Consider the following 17,733-nt stretch of genomic DNA (forward strand, 5'->3'; position numbering starts at 1 on the left):
CCACGTAGGATGTGTAGTGGCGTTTCCTCTTCAGTTTCGCAAAATCTGCAGATGTTTGTTGTGCACAGGCCTAGGTTTGCCATATGTTTAGATAAGTAGTATGTTTCATGCAGTTTGTTAAGACATACGTAGTTTAGTCGACATAAAGTTGACCGTTCGGTTTTGTGTATTTTGCAAAATAAGAGAGCTTTCTATGAGAGGCTCTATAACTCGCACCATACAAACCCTGAGATCCTCACGCCCAAATCTGGCGCCCATAAGTTCTAATTAGGGAGAATAGAGTCAAAAAGAGCATACGGTATTACAATTCTGTCAAAATAAATAGTCTAATTAGTGGTAGTTGTTGTTGTTTAACAATAATAATAATACAATTGTTAAACAGTTTCCAAGCTTATCAAATGGAGATTTCCTTTTATTTACCACCTCTACGAAATATAAATAATCTTATTCTGTAATCACAGCCACTGTACTGTAAACATTTATGAATCAGTATTACTGCTAAGAATGGTATTATTTTTATTATAGATTAGTAAACATAGATTACACAGTATTCGCTTATCTTATCGCTTATTATACTATACCCGTGTTTAGACTGCGTGATCTGTACTAATAGTATAGAAAGAGTGAGAGTAGATTATGATATAAAGAGAGACAGAGAGAGAGAGAGAGAGACAGAGAGTAGATGGTGTTATGAGTAAACCCCAGAACCACTGCTCCGATTGGAGAAATTCTTTTACCGTTCATTGACCCCGAGTGACTTCTATACTGTTACATTTTCATGACTAAATGGCTGAACGGATTTTAATGAAATTTGACACGAGGATAGATGATGATGTATCTCGAGGACAGACGTAGGTTATCTTTTACCTCAAAAAGAAAGATAGACGGTGAAGAAAGATAGAATTAGAAGGATAGACGGTGAATTTATACAGACGAAGTCGCTGGTAGATTATATATCTATGGTAATATGAAGCTCAAAAGTTTATTTTGCTAAACTCGTTTTTGTTTGGTTAAAAAACTACTCTTTCGTTTTAATTACAACTATGTACGTCAGCTATGTTGTAGACTTAAAAAACGAATTATGAACTGTATAAATCATTATAATTTTCACATTACATGTATATCTTTAGAAATATAATGTAGGAAATCCTCGCGTAATTTGAAAATGCGGTACAAAAGTACCGTGTTATAGGGAAATTATTACGATATAAGTGTATTATGATAATTATAAAACATGAAGCGGAATTTAAGCCGGAGCTGAGGGGTGGGTGTAATAGACCTGAGTATGTTATATTACGCACGTATATCGTACGACATTTCTTAACACACTTGATTTTAAGTAAATTTTTAATTAAAGTTTAAGTAAATTCAAGCATAAAACTGTGATGCATACTAGGGCCGTCCCGCCTTTTTACTTTTTTTTTAATATATGCATACAACACTAAAGAAATTATGAGTACCCTGGCTAAGCTAAATCCGTCCACTATTACCTATTGAATGTAGAAAACAAAAAGTTTATAGTTAATTTTTCTCCTTTCAGTCGAATCATATACAATGATCTCAACTCTATCACCCCCGAGCAGTACTTCAAACAAGTCACTCGAAGAGTTGCTGAAATCAGAGCGGTCTCGGTAAGTATAAATCTGTTTCCTTCACTCTTATACTAATCGTTATATAGCTGTTTCGTTTTAACGCAACACTACGAAATTCTTACAGGAGCCGACAGCGCGATTACACGTTTAGTAAAAATGTATGTTTAGTGTAATTTGGACTTATCTGTTGTTATGTTAAGAGCTATTTTAGGAAACATCACTAACTTATTGCTCTGTATTTTTCTCTTTCTTTCAATGCACAAAAGGAGGAGGTAAATATATTAAGAGAGCCTTATCAATTATTATACTATTTGGGACGCATCATGGTAAGTACAGGTCACACGAATTCATGATGTTTCTATGTTCTTTTATTACATACATACATACATTACGTGAGGTATTGACCTATATTATTTACACTTATCCATCAACTCTATATATGTTTATTGACTATAAAAATAATTTCATTGATATTAGGAAGGAAATTAAAATTACAACCGATAATGTGAAGTTGTCATAATAAATGTTGATCATCGTGAAATATGTCCGACGATTTATTCGCAAACTAGTTGAGGACAATGCATTCCTGTGCGTTGTAATATGAACAATAATGCCAACCATACGAAGATCCCGTACAAATACGACATTTTTGGCATTTAGTACCAGGGCATGTTCCTTCTCATACATGTTTGTACAAGTTTTTCACCTAAACTATATATAACATAACTTGTAAACCGATTGGAATAAAACAAACACAAAATTTTATGTGAAGCTTACCACAATAGAATATGATATTACACCGCAATCGTTTTAGCTGTTTCTGAGAATAACGCACACAATCGCACTGATATAAATAGAAATAGAAATAATCTTTATTCAAATAATCTTAATAAAAGCACTTTTGAATAGTCAAGTTTTTTTTATTCTACCACTTATTCGGAATGCAGATTCACCACAAGAAGAATAAGCAAGAAACTTGTGTGTGGCTCTTTTAAATAAATATTGATTTACTTATATTTAATTAACAACAAGGATTAGGCATGCGACAATCAACATAGAAACCGCTACGCACTTAATCTCTGTTCAATCAGATAACATTGTCAGCGCTATGTTTAGTTTTAAGTTAAATATTTTCTACAATAACATTATTATCATTTATAAATTCTTCAATTATATAATAAGCTTTTTTACATAGAAAATATTTTATAATACATTTGAATTTTTTTCTGGCAAATTGAGTACAGACTCTGGGATAAAAATCCTAACAATTAGTGTTTTGGGTTATATTAATTTTTCTTGAATAAATGTCGTTCCACATCCATACTTGGTATTTGACACTGCGTCGTTCTCATATATCGGCCATATATGATAGACAATAATATTTTTTTATTATATTACGTATTAATTGTTATTGCGGATTTATTAATTAATCAATTCATGTCAACGACCCACGAGGAATGTGTTATTTTTTAAAATTGTCTACAACTCGCAAGTTAATCACCAAAAATCAACCACGATAACAGTTGTAAATATGTAAACATATCTTCGTAGTACATTTACTTTATGAATCATTACATTGGTAGAAAAAAAATTACTATTCAAAAATGCTTATATTAATTTTATTTGAATAAAGATTATTTCTATTCTAGTCGTAAAAGCATAGAATGCTTTTACGACTTAACCAATCAGTATGAAATTTTACTTACACGTTTACGAGAGAGATAACCAACTTTTTATCCCGGTCGATCTTGTTAGATAAAGTCGCTTGCAGAAGTTAGTTTGAAAATTATATCCCATAAAGCTTTTATTTATACACATGTGTAATTATTATAGACCAATATCTCACTGTATTATGATTTAGAGAATTTTAAATACTCCAATAGCTTCTTACTATTTTACACTTCGCGGCAAATAACTTCAACATACCATAAACAACAAAACTTGCGCAATAGACGCTTTTCTAAGTAATTTATGACTGCACATTTCACGTGACATTAAAAATATGCTTAAGTTATTTGCCTGTACATATAATCACCAATGACGCTACTCAATCAAAATTACACAGACTGAAGAAATTTAATTCATTACTATCATTCACAAACACAAGAAACCTATTACCAAATAATTACAAATAACCAATCACAGCAAAGTATCAAGTGCGTCTTTATATACAGACCAATACAATCCTTTTCTCCTTAATAGGCGGTTACGTCATTCTGTTTCTGAAATAGTAAATACATAATGTATTAGTACTGCATTATCATATGCAAAAATGTATACACCAGGAATATAATAAAATAATTTAATAATTAACAAAAAAAAATGTGTTTTAAAAAAAATATTGCTTATTTTTCATTCATATTTTTTAATTTTCTTTCTAATATTGCTACCCATCCCCATACGCGATATATAAATTTGCTCCATCATCCGTCGTTGGCTGAATTCTATTGCAAGTAGCAATTGTGGCTCGTTACATTCCATTAACAGTCTAGATTATTACTATGATGATCTAAAGTCCTATTTTGATTGTATCGCAATTGTCAGACACTAGAATAACAGCCACATATTCCCGAAGCTTATTTAGTTATTTTTTTATGTAAAATTTAAAATAGAGTAAGGTCTGTGTCGTATTATCTATAATACCAACGGCCATCAATTATTGTTTTTTGGGTTCAGTTAACAAACGCAAATAGTAAGTTCTAGAATAGTTGCTCTGCCTATTCTCTACCTTTACCTTTACCCTTCCTCTTTCTCTTTCTCCACTTTCTAAATATCTTGGAAACGTACGTCAGAACGTGGTAAGAATTAATATAAATAACAAGGTATTTACTGGTAATTACAATAAAGATTAAAATGTAGTTGGAAGAAAAATTTAAAATGAATACAATTGTCCTGTTATATTTTATTAGGAGTTAGACAAATATGTGTCTTATGGCTTGTTCCAGAGTCCGGAGGAGCGCAGTTTCCTTATACAAATCTTGGAAAATACTTATAGGTTTACACTTGGTTCCATCGCTGGAGGTAAGCATTGATTGCTTTCTTCTTTTACTTTTGACAACACAGCGCTATCTAGTCTCAAACTAAGCAGATCTTGGGTGTGGGTAACAGAAAATACTTGATACAAATACTTTTTTTTCTAATTACATTCATAATACACATAGAAAACGCTCAGACCAATACAAACAATCAAACTCGTGAATACAAATGTTTGTATTCTGCGACGAATGGAACCAGCAACCATCGGAAATAAGGGGGAGTGCTATTCCGCTAAACCACCGAGACTATTTATATTACTATACTTAAATAATTGTATAATATTCTCTTATGCCCAATTTACACTCAATCCGAGTGGGCAGGGAAGTGAGCAGCGCGAGAGTGTAAACACGAGTGCCATTCCATGCCATTGGCGCTGCCACTCGCGCTGCCCGGCACTCCCTATTGTCGGTTTTTCGTGCGCGAGTCAGTGGACAGACGAGTGGCAGCGTATTTTTACATTCAGCGCTCTCGCTCAGTTGTCGCCCGGCAATATTTCCGGCAGCGCGAGTGGCAGGGACTGAATGTAAACGTAGCATTAAATTTGCAACAGTTTTGTTAACCCGAGGTAGACTGTAAAAAGTAATTTGCGTGGCTACTTCATTCTCACCTATTTCAGCTGCTAAACAGCTTGCTTTATAAGCTGTCTTTTGTTAGAAAAAAGACAGTAAAATTACAGGACAAGAAGCATGACATCTTCATTCTCCGGCATAACATTGCACGAACGGTATCACGGGTGTCACATGATAACGTAACATCCGCAGTGCTGTTCATGTATATAATTACCAGTTGCCATCAGATGATCAGCCTGTTTGCCATTCAAATTACATAATAAAAAACAAATATTAATTTTTATATATTATTTCTTAGCTGTCGGTGCGTCTGCGGTATACCCCATTGACTTAGTGAAAACGAGAATGCAGAACCAGCGCACCGGTTCATTCGTCGGTGAGGTGGCGTACCGGAACTCTTTGGATTGTTTCCGGAAAGTTATCCGGCACGAAGGATTCTTTGGGCTCTACAGAGGTCTGGTCCCTCAGTTGATAGGAGTGGCTCCAGAAAAGGCCATTAAACTTACGGTAAGTACTAGTAGATAGTTGAATGTTTACTTGAACTGATTTATAATACAATAATATTAATATTCCTGGACAATTCATACAGCGCCATCTAGTCCTAAGCTAAGTAGAGCTTGTGTTATGGATACTAGATAATTGATGGATATACTTAATTACATTTTTTATTGTATTTCTATAGTGTATTTTTTTGTTGTATTGTGTGTGTTGTTAAATGTTTTTATTTTATAAATTTGTTTGTATTGGTCTGGACCAATAACAATGTTACTCACTCAATTCATATGTTTGGACAGGAATCGAACCAGCGACTTGGTAAATACATACTTAAAAAGTCAGTAAAGAAATCATATGTGTATGTTTTTATGGATATGTTAAAAACTGGTAAAGAACTAAGATTCAATTGTAATTGTTGTATGGTACACTATTTCCCATATTCCATTTAGTTAATGTCCCATAATAAACTTGATTAGAAATGGATGTTATGACAGGCAATATTTAATTTATTGAGATAAATTATAGAGACTTAATACTTATATGTATTTATTTCAGGTCAATGACTTTGTCCGTGACAAACTCATGGACAAGAAAGGGAATATTCCGCTTTATGCAGAAATTCTAGCTGGCGGCTGTGTGAGTATTTTTTATATATATATTATTCTAATCAACTACCTGTTACCTGCGACATTGTCCACGTGTATTTTTTTATTAAATAAAATCACCTTAAGTTACTGCTAAGCCTAAGATTCTCATTGTGAGAACGCCGTCAAAATAAGTCCAGCCGTTTCAGACAACATACAGACAGACTAAATTATATTAAATTAATATTTTCATGCAAGTACCGAATATACTTTAACATAAATTTAGTGAAAAGCTGTTAATTTGAAATTACAAACAGTTCACTTTTATTTGACGACCTCGGTGGTCTAGCGGTCAAGCACACCGCTTTACGACCGATGGTCGCGGGTTCGATTCCTCGCACGGCACAAACATTTGTATTCATGAGTATGATTGTTTGTATCGGTCTGGGTGTTTCCTATGTATAATATGTATGTATTTACAAAAAAAAAATATCTATGTATATGTATCAGTTATCTAGTACCCATAACACAAGCAGCTTAACTTGGGTCTAGACTTGTTGAGATTATTACTATTACTATTACTATTTATATAGATACCTACATATACAGTTCCGTTTAGGTGTTTTTACTAGTTTCCGTATCCAACTAAGGAAATGAATATTTTTTATTATAACCCTCTGTAAAGGTACAACTATAAAAATTGGTAATTAAAAAAAACATAAAACATTACACAAAAATATATCATTACACTAACAGAATGCAATTTTATCTCTTTCAAATAATAATATTTTTATATGTTATTTTTTTATGTATCTACTTTTAATATTGGTGCAATAAAGAATTATAAATAAATAAGAAATAGAATATATATAAATCCTCCCGCTACACTTAGGTTGTGGAATGAACATCCTGCCGAGGTTTTCTCACGAGACTACAGCATGGGCTTCTTCAAGAAGGTTTCTTAAGGGTCGCCAACGCGCACGTGACACCCCTGGTGTTTCAGGCGTCCATAGGCTACGGTAACCATTTACCATCAGATGGGCCGTATGCCTGTGCCTGCCACCATAGTAGTATAAAAAAAATATTATATTGTTCCAATTGTAACTGCCTTGTTTCAGGCCGGCGCCTCCCAAGTAGTATTTACCAATCCACTAGAGATTGTGAAGATTCGTCTCCAAGTGGCTGGGGAGATCGCGACCGGCAGTAAGGTCCGCGCGTGGAACGTTGTCAAGGACCTCGGACTATTCGGACTGTACAAGGGCGCGAAAGCCTGCCTTCTAAGGGACGTGCCCTTCAGCGCTATATACTTCCCGGCTTATGCTCATGTTAAGGTACGTGATTTTTCTTCTTTCAAACAACAACGTAGTGCAGTGATAGTTATCGACAACACGGTATCCGCAACACTTGATATATCCATTTTCTACTGAATGTATTGGAATTATTTTATTTCACATTGATCTAATAAAAACGTCCTTTTTTAAAATTGCTTTATTATAGAAGAAAACTGATTTATTTAGACAGGGTTCAGAACAAATAACTCAAGCAGGATTTTATTTTATCTATTATATTAAATTATTAATCCAGTCGTATTACCTAGACCTAACTTATAAAACTCATATTCATGGTAAATGTCCCGTTCATATACTATAGTATCGACCATAAGTCTTTCTCACCATCTGATGATGATGAAGGACCTCGCGGTCCCTCGTTGTGGCTTCTCCGGGGCGACTAACTCGCTGGAGTTATGCTACTTGCTGGCTTGTTTTATGTAATAATACTTAAAACTAGCTTACCTATTATAATAGTGATTATATAACGTGTACAATATTCGTTTTATCAGGCGAAGTTTGCGGATGATAATGGATATAATCACCCACTGACATTGCTTGCGGCCGGTGCTATCGCCGGTGTCCCGGCAGCCTCCCTCGTCACACCTGCTGACGTCATCAAGACGCGACTACAGGTACGAATACAAGTATTTAGTTAGTAGTATTTTTTCAACTGTCACTTTCAATTAATAATTGTTTCGATTGTATGTTTGTAGTTTTATTACATACCTTTTTTTTAGCAATAATATATTTCTTTAAAGTAGTAAGTGGTAGAATTATTATATTGTACTACAGACGTTAATTTTCGTAGCATAAATCTAATCGTAGCGATTTTTTTAAAGTAGTAAGCGGAACTTCACCTAACTCTTAATATTATTGGCCTATAGTAGAAATATGAAAATAATCTTTGATTTTATTAAATTAAGGTATTTTATTTTATTTAAACACGAAAAAAAGCAACAGCAACTGACAAAACTAATCACGACGACATTATATGATGCAAGCAAGATAAATCGTATATTCTGAGCATGACTTGCTTCGTACTTCATTAAAGCACGACTTAGCATTAACTCTCTAAATTGTAAGTTTCATTTATTTGACGGCCTCGATGGTCTAGCGGTTTGGGTATTTTCTATGTATATTATGTATGTATTTAGAAAAAATATATATCTAAGTAAGTAAATATATATATAAGTTGTCTAGTACCCACAAGCTGCAGAGCTTAAAACTGCGCCATCTAGACCCAGAGACGGTAAGCAGTTACCGTGGGGTCTAGATGGCGCAGTTTTAATTGTCCAGGGTTGTTTATTTGAATTATAGTATGTCCATTTCAGGTAGTTGCGCGGTCAGGACAAACGACTTACAATGGCGTATTTGACGCCGCTAGGAAAATTTACGCCGAGGAAGGCGCCAGAGCTTTCTGGAAGGGTGCATTAGGTAAGTCTACAACTGATATGTTTAGTTTGTCGGTTACAAGTCGATCCATCATTTTTAGACTATTTAGACTAAGGCCTCTGCTGAAAATCAGAGCTATAGCTAGAACGGCTGCAGCAATATGCTGAGCGGAGTCCTTTTTAGTAAATATTTCGTAGTAGCATATTGGTTTATTATTTTTAATTACGTTGTTGTGGCTATGTGTATAATTGTATATATATATATGTACGTGAGTGTTATTATTGCCAATTTAATCTTACTAATAATATAAACCCGAGAGTTTGTGAGTATGAGCGGGAAGGGTGTATGTTAATCTTACACGCAAAAACTACTGTACGGATTTTGATAAAACTCTACAGTAATATCGCTTATACATCAGAACAACACAAAAATTATAATTGAAATAGATATTATATAAATTGGACGAAATATAAATATAATGTCAAGTAAGTGTGTAAGACGAAATTGCTAAGATATAGTTAGATTAAACTATAGCTATTTGTGAATGTAAATAACATTGCTAATTGAATATATATGTTATTATTATTGTTATATGTAATAATATATCACACTTATACTAAACATTACTGATAGTAATCTGTTTTCTGTGCTTAATAAATAAGTAATAGAGCAGCGCAGGACCGATCGTCGTGGAGATCTTTGGGGGAGGCCTATGTCCAGCAGTGGACGTCTTCCGGGCTGCGATGATGATGATGATGATGTTTATTTACAGCGCGCGTGTTCCGCTCCTCGCCGCAGTTCGGCGTGACGCTGGTCACGTATGAAATATTGCAGCGTTTGTTCTACGTCGACTTTGGTGGATCGTAAGTAACGTTTTTATATATGTTTTAATTAATTATAGCCCAGGTGGCTGTTGTTTTGTCTAGCGGTTTAACACACCGGTTGTTTACTATTTTAATAAAAACCAAATACGTAAAAATATTCTTCCCAAAAGGGCTCACAGCGATTCAAAAAATATGTAATTCGTCAAAAGTGACGATTAAATAGAAAAAATGTTTAATTCTGATAGTTTTCGATTCAAAATTTCGTCGATTAAATAGAAAATTGCTAGAATTGCCTCCTTTTATATAAGTCAATTAAATTAACCACGCCGTCTTAATCATTATCTAAATACTTTTAAAATGATATATATAATGATATATATAATATAAGATAATACTTTTGTGTAAATTTAAAACAAAAATTAAATAAAATAAATTTAAAAACTTTAAATGCTTGTCTTGTAAAAAATGTACATTTTGAATATTGTCATTTTTCTATTTAACCGATGATTAGTATTCATGAGTATGATCGTTTGTATCGATCTGAGCATTTTCTATGTATTATATTTTTAATTCATACATAATGTATGAATTAAAAAAAAATCTATCTATTTATATCGGTTGTCTAGTACCCATAAAACAAGCGCTGCTTACCGTGGGACTAGATGGCGCTGTTATAATTGTCCAGTTATTTATTTATTTATCTACTCAAAGGTAGTCTAGAAGGAATTGCTTACAGATAAGGCCGCCTTTTGTGTTAGTTCATGTATATTTGATATATTAATTTTTCCTATGTTTGATATATATTTTAATTGGCTAGTCGCCCGGTGTACTCGTATTATACATATAAACCTTCCTCTGAATCACTATTAAAAATAACCGCTTCAAAATCCGTTGCGTCGTTTTAAAGATTTATGCATACATAGGGACGGACAGACAGCGACGGCGACTTTGTTTTATACTATGTAATGATTATTTTCTGTGTTTTGTGCAATAAACAAATAATAAATGATCTAATTACTTTACAGTCGGCCGACGGGATCAGAGTTACACGTAGCGACACCTATCGAGGAAACTAAGAAGAAACCGGACCATATTGGCGGGTACGAAGTAGCCATGCCAGTCCTCACCGGCTTGGAGACGAAGTTCGGCATCTCATTACCAAGGTTCTCAAGCTCTAGGACACAGTAATAAATACATATTATCCATAGACACGTTGAATCTCTAATGGACCTCATTTGTCTATTCATGATTTGTCTCTTTCTTGTACAGCTTGATAGAGGGAAACAAAACATTCTAACATCAAAAGAAGGTTTATTAGACGTTTAACAGTTATGTATAATATAGTTAGAAATATTAATAAGGTTCAGTTGAACTAAAGGAGCTTTTTTTAAATAAATTGAGAATACGCTAAGCGTTTCTCACTGAGAATATTGGAAAACGAGTTGTACTCGTATTTTGAGAATTATTGAAGAGTATAAATTTTCCAACACGGCTTAATTTAAGGCACCTCGCTCATTTTAAATCTAATTATTTTCAAAGCAATAACATCCTTGTGTTTAATAAATTATTTGATTATTAAATAGCAATCGTCGCTCCGATTTAACAGTTATATAATATATATACTAACTACTAGTAAGTATATATATACTGTATATTTCTCAAAACAAAGACAGCATATAGCCTGTTGGCAAATATAACGTGTTATATTCCTATAAATTCGATAATAAGATTTATAACCAAATCTTGGATTTACTCGGCTTATTCTATACATTAATATGCATGTATTATACATAAACCTTCCTCTTGAATCCCTCTATTTGTTGTTGAAAACTACATTAAAATCCGTTGCATAATTTAAAAGATATAAACGAACATAATGCGGGGCGATTTTGTGATCTATGCATCTATTAAATTAATTTTAACACTTCTAGCTTTAAGCTATTATATTGTTTTCTGAAAAGTAAAGAATATAGTTTCTGATAATAACACGTTTTATTAGTAAGCAAGCAATATACAGTCTTTATAGTCAATAAGTTACTTTTCTATGCACTGCCATTCAGCATTCTGACTGCAATTTAATTTGTATACTTATGTATGATTTGTGTAATTTTGGATATGAAACCTAAAATGGACAATGGCTATATGTGATACATAATATTGGGTAATGATTCATTGGTACAATTTGTTGTCTGTATAATGGTAACACTATTGTTTTCTACCATTTAGTAGAATTTTATACGATTCCATTTTAAAAAAAATGTGTTCATTACAGTCCGGAGCTTGATTGGTTGACTTGTCATACATAATAACGTATTATTTAACATTTTTTATTAGAATCACTATAAGGTTTACGTCAGAGTAATAAATCATTAGACAGCACTCAAATTTTAATGTGAATTTTACTATAATTTTATTACTAAATAAAAAAAAACGTGAGAGATAACGGAAGATATATTTTGAAACAAGAGCAACAGAGAAGGTTGTGTTTATTACTTTAGATATTTATTAAATTGTATTACGGTATTACTTTTAGTGTAACTAAATAGCATTGTCTAATAATAAGTGGAATATATTAGGACCTTTATTTTAATACAGTACATTTGTTTAAATTATACACAGCTAAAACTAAAATTATCTTAAATCTATACAAAATAAATATAAAACATAAATTATTAATATCCATAGGCCATACATACATAAGGTTTGTTCTAAGGGCATACCAAGCCTAAAGCCAGTAATACTGTTATCAAAACTTTAACCAAAGAAGCAAAGACTGAAATTAATATTTAAAAAATTAATAGTAACCGTGATTACATGATCATTGTAATATGAACAATTCAAAATGTATAATTAATTTTTTGATGATTGTGGTTCAGTATCATCTGTATTCTACCTGGCTTTTGGTTACCCTTTAGGAATATCACTTATATTTTATGTTTATTTCGAAAAAAACATATTACAGCACCAAAGGCACGTTATTTACTGATTATTTTAGTATTGCATATCTATGTTGTAATTTCGACTGAATTTTTTTGTGAATGTGGTTCAGTATCGTCTGCAGTACTGCTACTTGTATTCTACTTTGCTTTTGGTGTATCCTTTACGAACACTTATGTCATGTTTATGTTAAAAATACCTATCACAGCACTATGAGTATTTTAGTATCATTATGTTTGTCTCTTTGTCTTCTTACTATCCAAACCTAAATAATTTATAAAAGAACTATTATTATCCTAAAAAAATAAGAAATAACTTGTACAGTTTAGAATAATCAAATAAACACTGTATGTTTATGGTTCTAAGATATACATATTTAAAAGTAACCGGCGAGCTTGTATGAATATATTGATGGGTGTCTCTGAATAGGCGCATTTCTTGCTACGGGAGATGGCGTGATGTTTATATGTATGTAATATACAGCACTATATGTGATAATGTAAATAAACGTATGTAAACACTCTGGAAAAACTGTGTCTTTGATGAGTTTTACAATTGCTACGCACGTTATAGCATGGCGCTGGTGACAGGCGTGAAATATAATGTCGTTGAGGATTGTACTAAGAGGTAGCATATTTACTTAAGTTAGGTTACCAATAGTATGCCTTTTCTCATTACTGACCTTCAACCAATTTCTGTTCTTACCCAATGGTTAGCTGGTAGAGAATGCCATATGGCATTAAGCTCACCAATTGTACATTATTTTAGATAATGCAATAAAAGATAAATAAATAAAAAAATAATAGCATTGGAAAATACGTTACGGTTTTTGAATAAACATTGCAGTACCACAAAATCTAGCAAAAACCATATTAAAGCTAAATGGTATAAATGTTGCATCAAGAAGTACAATACCTATAATAGTTAAAACTGATTAAAAATATAATTTTTGTCAACGTTTAGAATATTTGCTAAAACAAACTATATAATAATATATTTGTGGTATTTGACTAATAGGTTCAAAGAACCTAAAAAAACCATTTAAAATAGTTCTATTAAATAAACTGTCACCTGTACCATACTACTGCGTATAATCCATATAATTCTGATTTATCTGTTTCTAGTTATATCCGAAAAAGTCCATTAGTGTTTTTAACTTGCGATGTTCAATTTAATAGGTTTTAATGTTGTTTTATTAGTTATAAGTTGATTTTTATAAATTTTAATTTCAATATCAATCAAGTACTGTTTATAAAACTTAAAATCTATGATGATATCAAAACGTTACCTGTTGAATATGGAACCTTATTGTCACTGGTATAAAATTGTCTTTTAAATGGATATATGTCGATTTATTACTTGATTGTTAAAAGGTAATATGACCAAGAAGCTATTAATATAACGGCAAAATACATTGTCTCTCGGCAAAACAATATTCCTACGTTGAGAAGATTCTCATGGAAATTTACTTTAAGACATTTATGTACTGTATAAGTATAAATATTTTTTATTTATTGTATATGCTTTTTTAAGAGGTCCTAAAAAGACAAAACATGGCATTAGTGTATGCAGCGAGTTAATTAGTGTCTAAATTCTAATGTTAACTATTTTATTACTGTTTAGAATTCCTCAATAGTAAGCATATATATTAAAAAAATATAAACCTTTTTACGTTTTTAGGGTTGTTATAAACTCGGAATGTGTATAATGTTATTTGTTCTTACAAATTTTTTTATAACTTAAATTTTGATTTGTAATCAATAATTTTATTTAAATAAATAATAGTTAACCATTATTTTATTTGATATCTGCAACGCCATCTGACTTTGCTTACTTCATTTATTTGACACTAGTTGGCATTGTGAGATGGTGAGTATAATTATATATTGTTCTAAGCTTGCTAACATGTATTGTATTATTTAATACAAATTCATAAAACAAGAATGTCGGGAAAATAAAAATGCAATTTAAATGTTTATTAACACAAATTCTTACACACATTCTTATATACACAAAACTTAATTTTGAAATTCTCTACACGATTCATAAGTACAAAACAAATGAAAAGTGACTAATTAATTATATTTCCTATATTAATATTGTATAAAAAAGATAATTTTGATATATTTATGTATGTATTAACAAACATGTATGTATATAAAAATATATGTAGACATATCACAGTGAATATTCGATGATGTATGGACAATGTCAGTTTACGGTTGCGGAGTAGATAGAGAATAACAAATTTAACTATATAGGTAAACAATTAACTTTATTCCATTCAAAAACTAAATAAGCACCTTCTAATAAAACGTTAATGCTGACATTTGATTAATTCATAGGCTACAGGGTCATGACACATGATTCCTTAAGAATAGCATTGAGGAGTACAGCTGGCGTCACATGACGAAGTTATATCCGTAGTGCAAATCATGTATATAGGCGACAGTTACAACTTCCCAATGCCAACTGCATTGGTAAATGATAGGAAGTCAAAACTATTACATTAAAAAAAATACACAACTAAATATAAAATCTATTTTTGGCTACTAACACTTGCTCGATGTTTATGCAAATTGCAACACAGTATACGTAAGAAATAGCAGATAGCTAAAAGCCGATAATGATTGTTCGATGGTGACATATAGCATTAAAAAAAAACAAGACCATAGTGAAATAAGAGTTTAGATTATGAAATTAAATCCAATTTACATTTTGCGAAGTGATCGCTTAAAAATTGCAGTTGAACTGTTAATAGTTCTCCTTTTTTGGGAATAGCTTAAAATAGGATTTTATCATAATTACTATGCCATAGATGTATAGATACTGCTTAAAATTGACATGACCAGGAATATATATCTGTTCCATGTTAAAAAATGTGCACCCAATTTTAATCTCTTGTCTAGACTAGGTATAAAATTATTAATTTCATTCAAAGTTTTTTAGCAATAACCCTTTTTAACACCTAGTAACTAGTCGAAAGCGCTTTTTATTTCTTGCAAATACAAAACACATTCCAATTTCTATTTAGTACTGCCTGATATAATTTTTTACTGAAGTTTGTATCCATTCATAGTAGTGTTAAGGAAACAGGCGAATCCAGGTATAGAGAATGGAAAAGTAAGGTTGTATTTATATTTCGTGTTTTCGCAGGAAAATCAACAAAAGATTTTTCTTAACCCTACACACACACTACACACTACCCTTTAATAAAATACTGGCTAGGCCCGAAGTGGTGACATTACGTACAGGGGAAAATACTAAAAACTATACAAGAGTCCATATAACGACTTTAGAATAGTTTTTAATTTATAATTAAGTCCAAAAGATTGATTGATTTTACATAAATTGGATAAGATTAAAATATAATTAGAATTTATTATTTTACTGATTATTTAGAATAAATTTACATTTGAAATTTTCACAAAACAGACACTTTGTTTGAAATCTTTTATTACGTATTTGCATAAACATAATTATAAATGCGTATTCAAACAATATTACAGTACGACGCAATTTAATCCTACACAGTGGGTAGGTATCAAATGGATGTATAAAAAAGCGCCTGTTCTATTTTTACTCCTAATTAAAAGTAATAAAGACAAAATTTTTAGTTGGTTAGAATATTTTCAATCGTACATTTTTTTCATAAAAAGATAAGTACTTAATAATGACATTAATTCTTAGATGTACCTACCCCCTTTGAAATATTGATTCTAACAAATTTACCTATAAATATATGATTTGGACTGTGCCAGATGCATACAAATATCGTTGATTTATAATGTTAACTATTTTTTTCATTGTATAACCAAAAACAATAAAACGATTTCAAAATTATAAGAATATATATCGTTATTACTTTTATTTTTAATTTAAGGGCTTCGACTTCCTTCTTCCTTCTTTAGTCCTTTGTCATTCCAATTCCATTTCTTCTTTTGTTGTTTAATCAAAGCACTCCCAACATTCCTTCCAGTATGTAATTTTCGATATTTCACAAAAATTTATGCATCTAAGCGTATTTAAATCTTTCACCTATATGCCTATATTGATAAGAAATCAGAGTTAAATAAAAGTCATTTTATCCTATACTCTGCGGATTACCATTTCCATAAATGCACAATTTTAATGTTTAATATGACTTGTCTATTTGTATTGTTATTATAAGCAATCGTGTTGTATAACAACATTGTATAAATAGGTGTAACGACAAGTGATAGAGCCGATGTGACCATTATATTTATTGATATTGTACATTTTTGTGTTAAAAATAAATCTAATAAAGTTTATCTGGTGTATTATTCTAACTTGTTAATGAATACTAGGTACCTTTTAAGTGTTAAGGATTATGTTATCTGTGGTTAAGGTTAAGTAAATACTTCCAGTGTTGAATTTCTTAGTGCACAGAGTGTAACAAAAACTGCTAGCTTTTCCAATCCAATTTTTAAAGCCCTACTAATTACTGAAGTGGTAAAAATTAAATAATACACTATATATTGTAGGTTTTCATTTATTTTATTAATATATATTCTAGCATTTACTTTTAGTTTGTACTATCTCGTTACGCGGTTACTTATACTTAGCGGTAGAAAAATATCTCAAAAACAGCATTGAAGAATTTTTGAGTTTGCCGTTTATTTGAGCTATTGTACCAGAAAGGTACAACAGCTATTATCCGCCATATTATCTGTTTTTTTTTTAATAAACTACATTCTCTGTCCGTCCTTGTGATAAAATCTCGATTCACATTAAATTTCATTGATCCTTTCAGACTTTTTAGTTGTGAAAAAGTAATAAACAGACAGACAGGCAGATACACTTATTTTTTTATACAAACTGTTAGTAGCGTTCATATTAAATTAATAAATTCATGGAACAACGAGCTGGAATTAAATAAAATGTGTAAAGTGGCCTACACTTTATTACATTCGAAGTTCACAGGGTCTAACTTGCAACAATTCTGAAGAAAA

At 31.5% G+C, this 17,733-nt stretch overlaps 1 protein-coding gene across 2 annotated transcripts in view; it reads left to right on the forward strand.

The window, feature by feature from the left end:
• LOC131850553 (calcium-binding mitochondrial carrier protein Aralar1) overlaps positions 1–11,557 on the forward strand; it is a 31,179-nt gene extending 19,622 nt beyond the window's left edge. For both annotated transcript variants that reach the window (XM_059200828.1, XM_059200829.1), the window contains exons 6-14: positions 1,541–1,631; positions 4,538–4,613; positions 5,496–5,704; positions 6,248–6,328; positions 7,395–7,607; positions 8,117–8,239; positions 8,939–9,041; positions 9,772–9,862; positions 10,849–11,557. In XM_059200828.1, the coding sequence (XP_059056811.1) occupies positions 1,541–1,631; positions 4,538–4,613; positions 5,496–5,704; positions 6,248–6,328; positions 7,395–7,607; positions 8,117–8,239; positions 8,939–9,041; positions 9,772–9,862; positions 10,849–11,011 (1,150 nt within the window). In that variant the 3' untranslated portion in view covers positions 11,012–11,557. The remainder of the gene's footprint in view (positions 1–1,540; positions 1,632–4,537; positions 4,614–5,495; positions 5,705–6,247; positions 6,329–7,394; positions 7,608–8,116; positions 8,240–8,938; positions 9,042–9,771; positions 9,863–10,848) is intronic.
• Positions 11,558–17,733: the final 6,176 nt, after the last annotated feature.

Source organism: Achroia grisella, unplaced genomic scaffold, assembly GCF_030625045.1.
Source record: "Achroia grisella isolate CSIRO2021 unplaced genomic scaffold, CSIRO_AGI_Agris_v1 utg770, whole genome shotgun sequence".
In the NCBI taxonomy this organism is placed as follows: Eukaryota; Metazoa; Arthropoda; class Insecta; order Lepidoptera; family Pyralidae; genus Achroia; species Achroia grisella.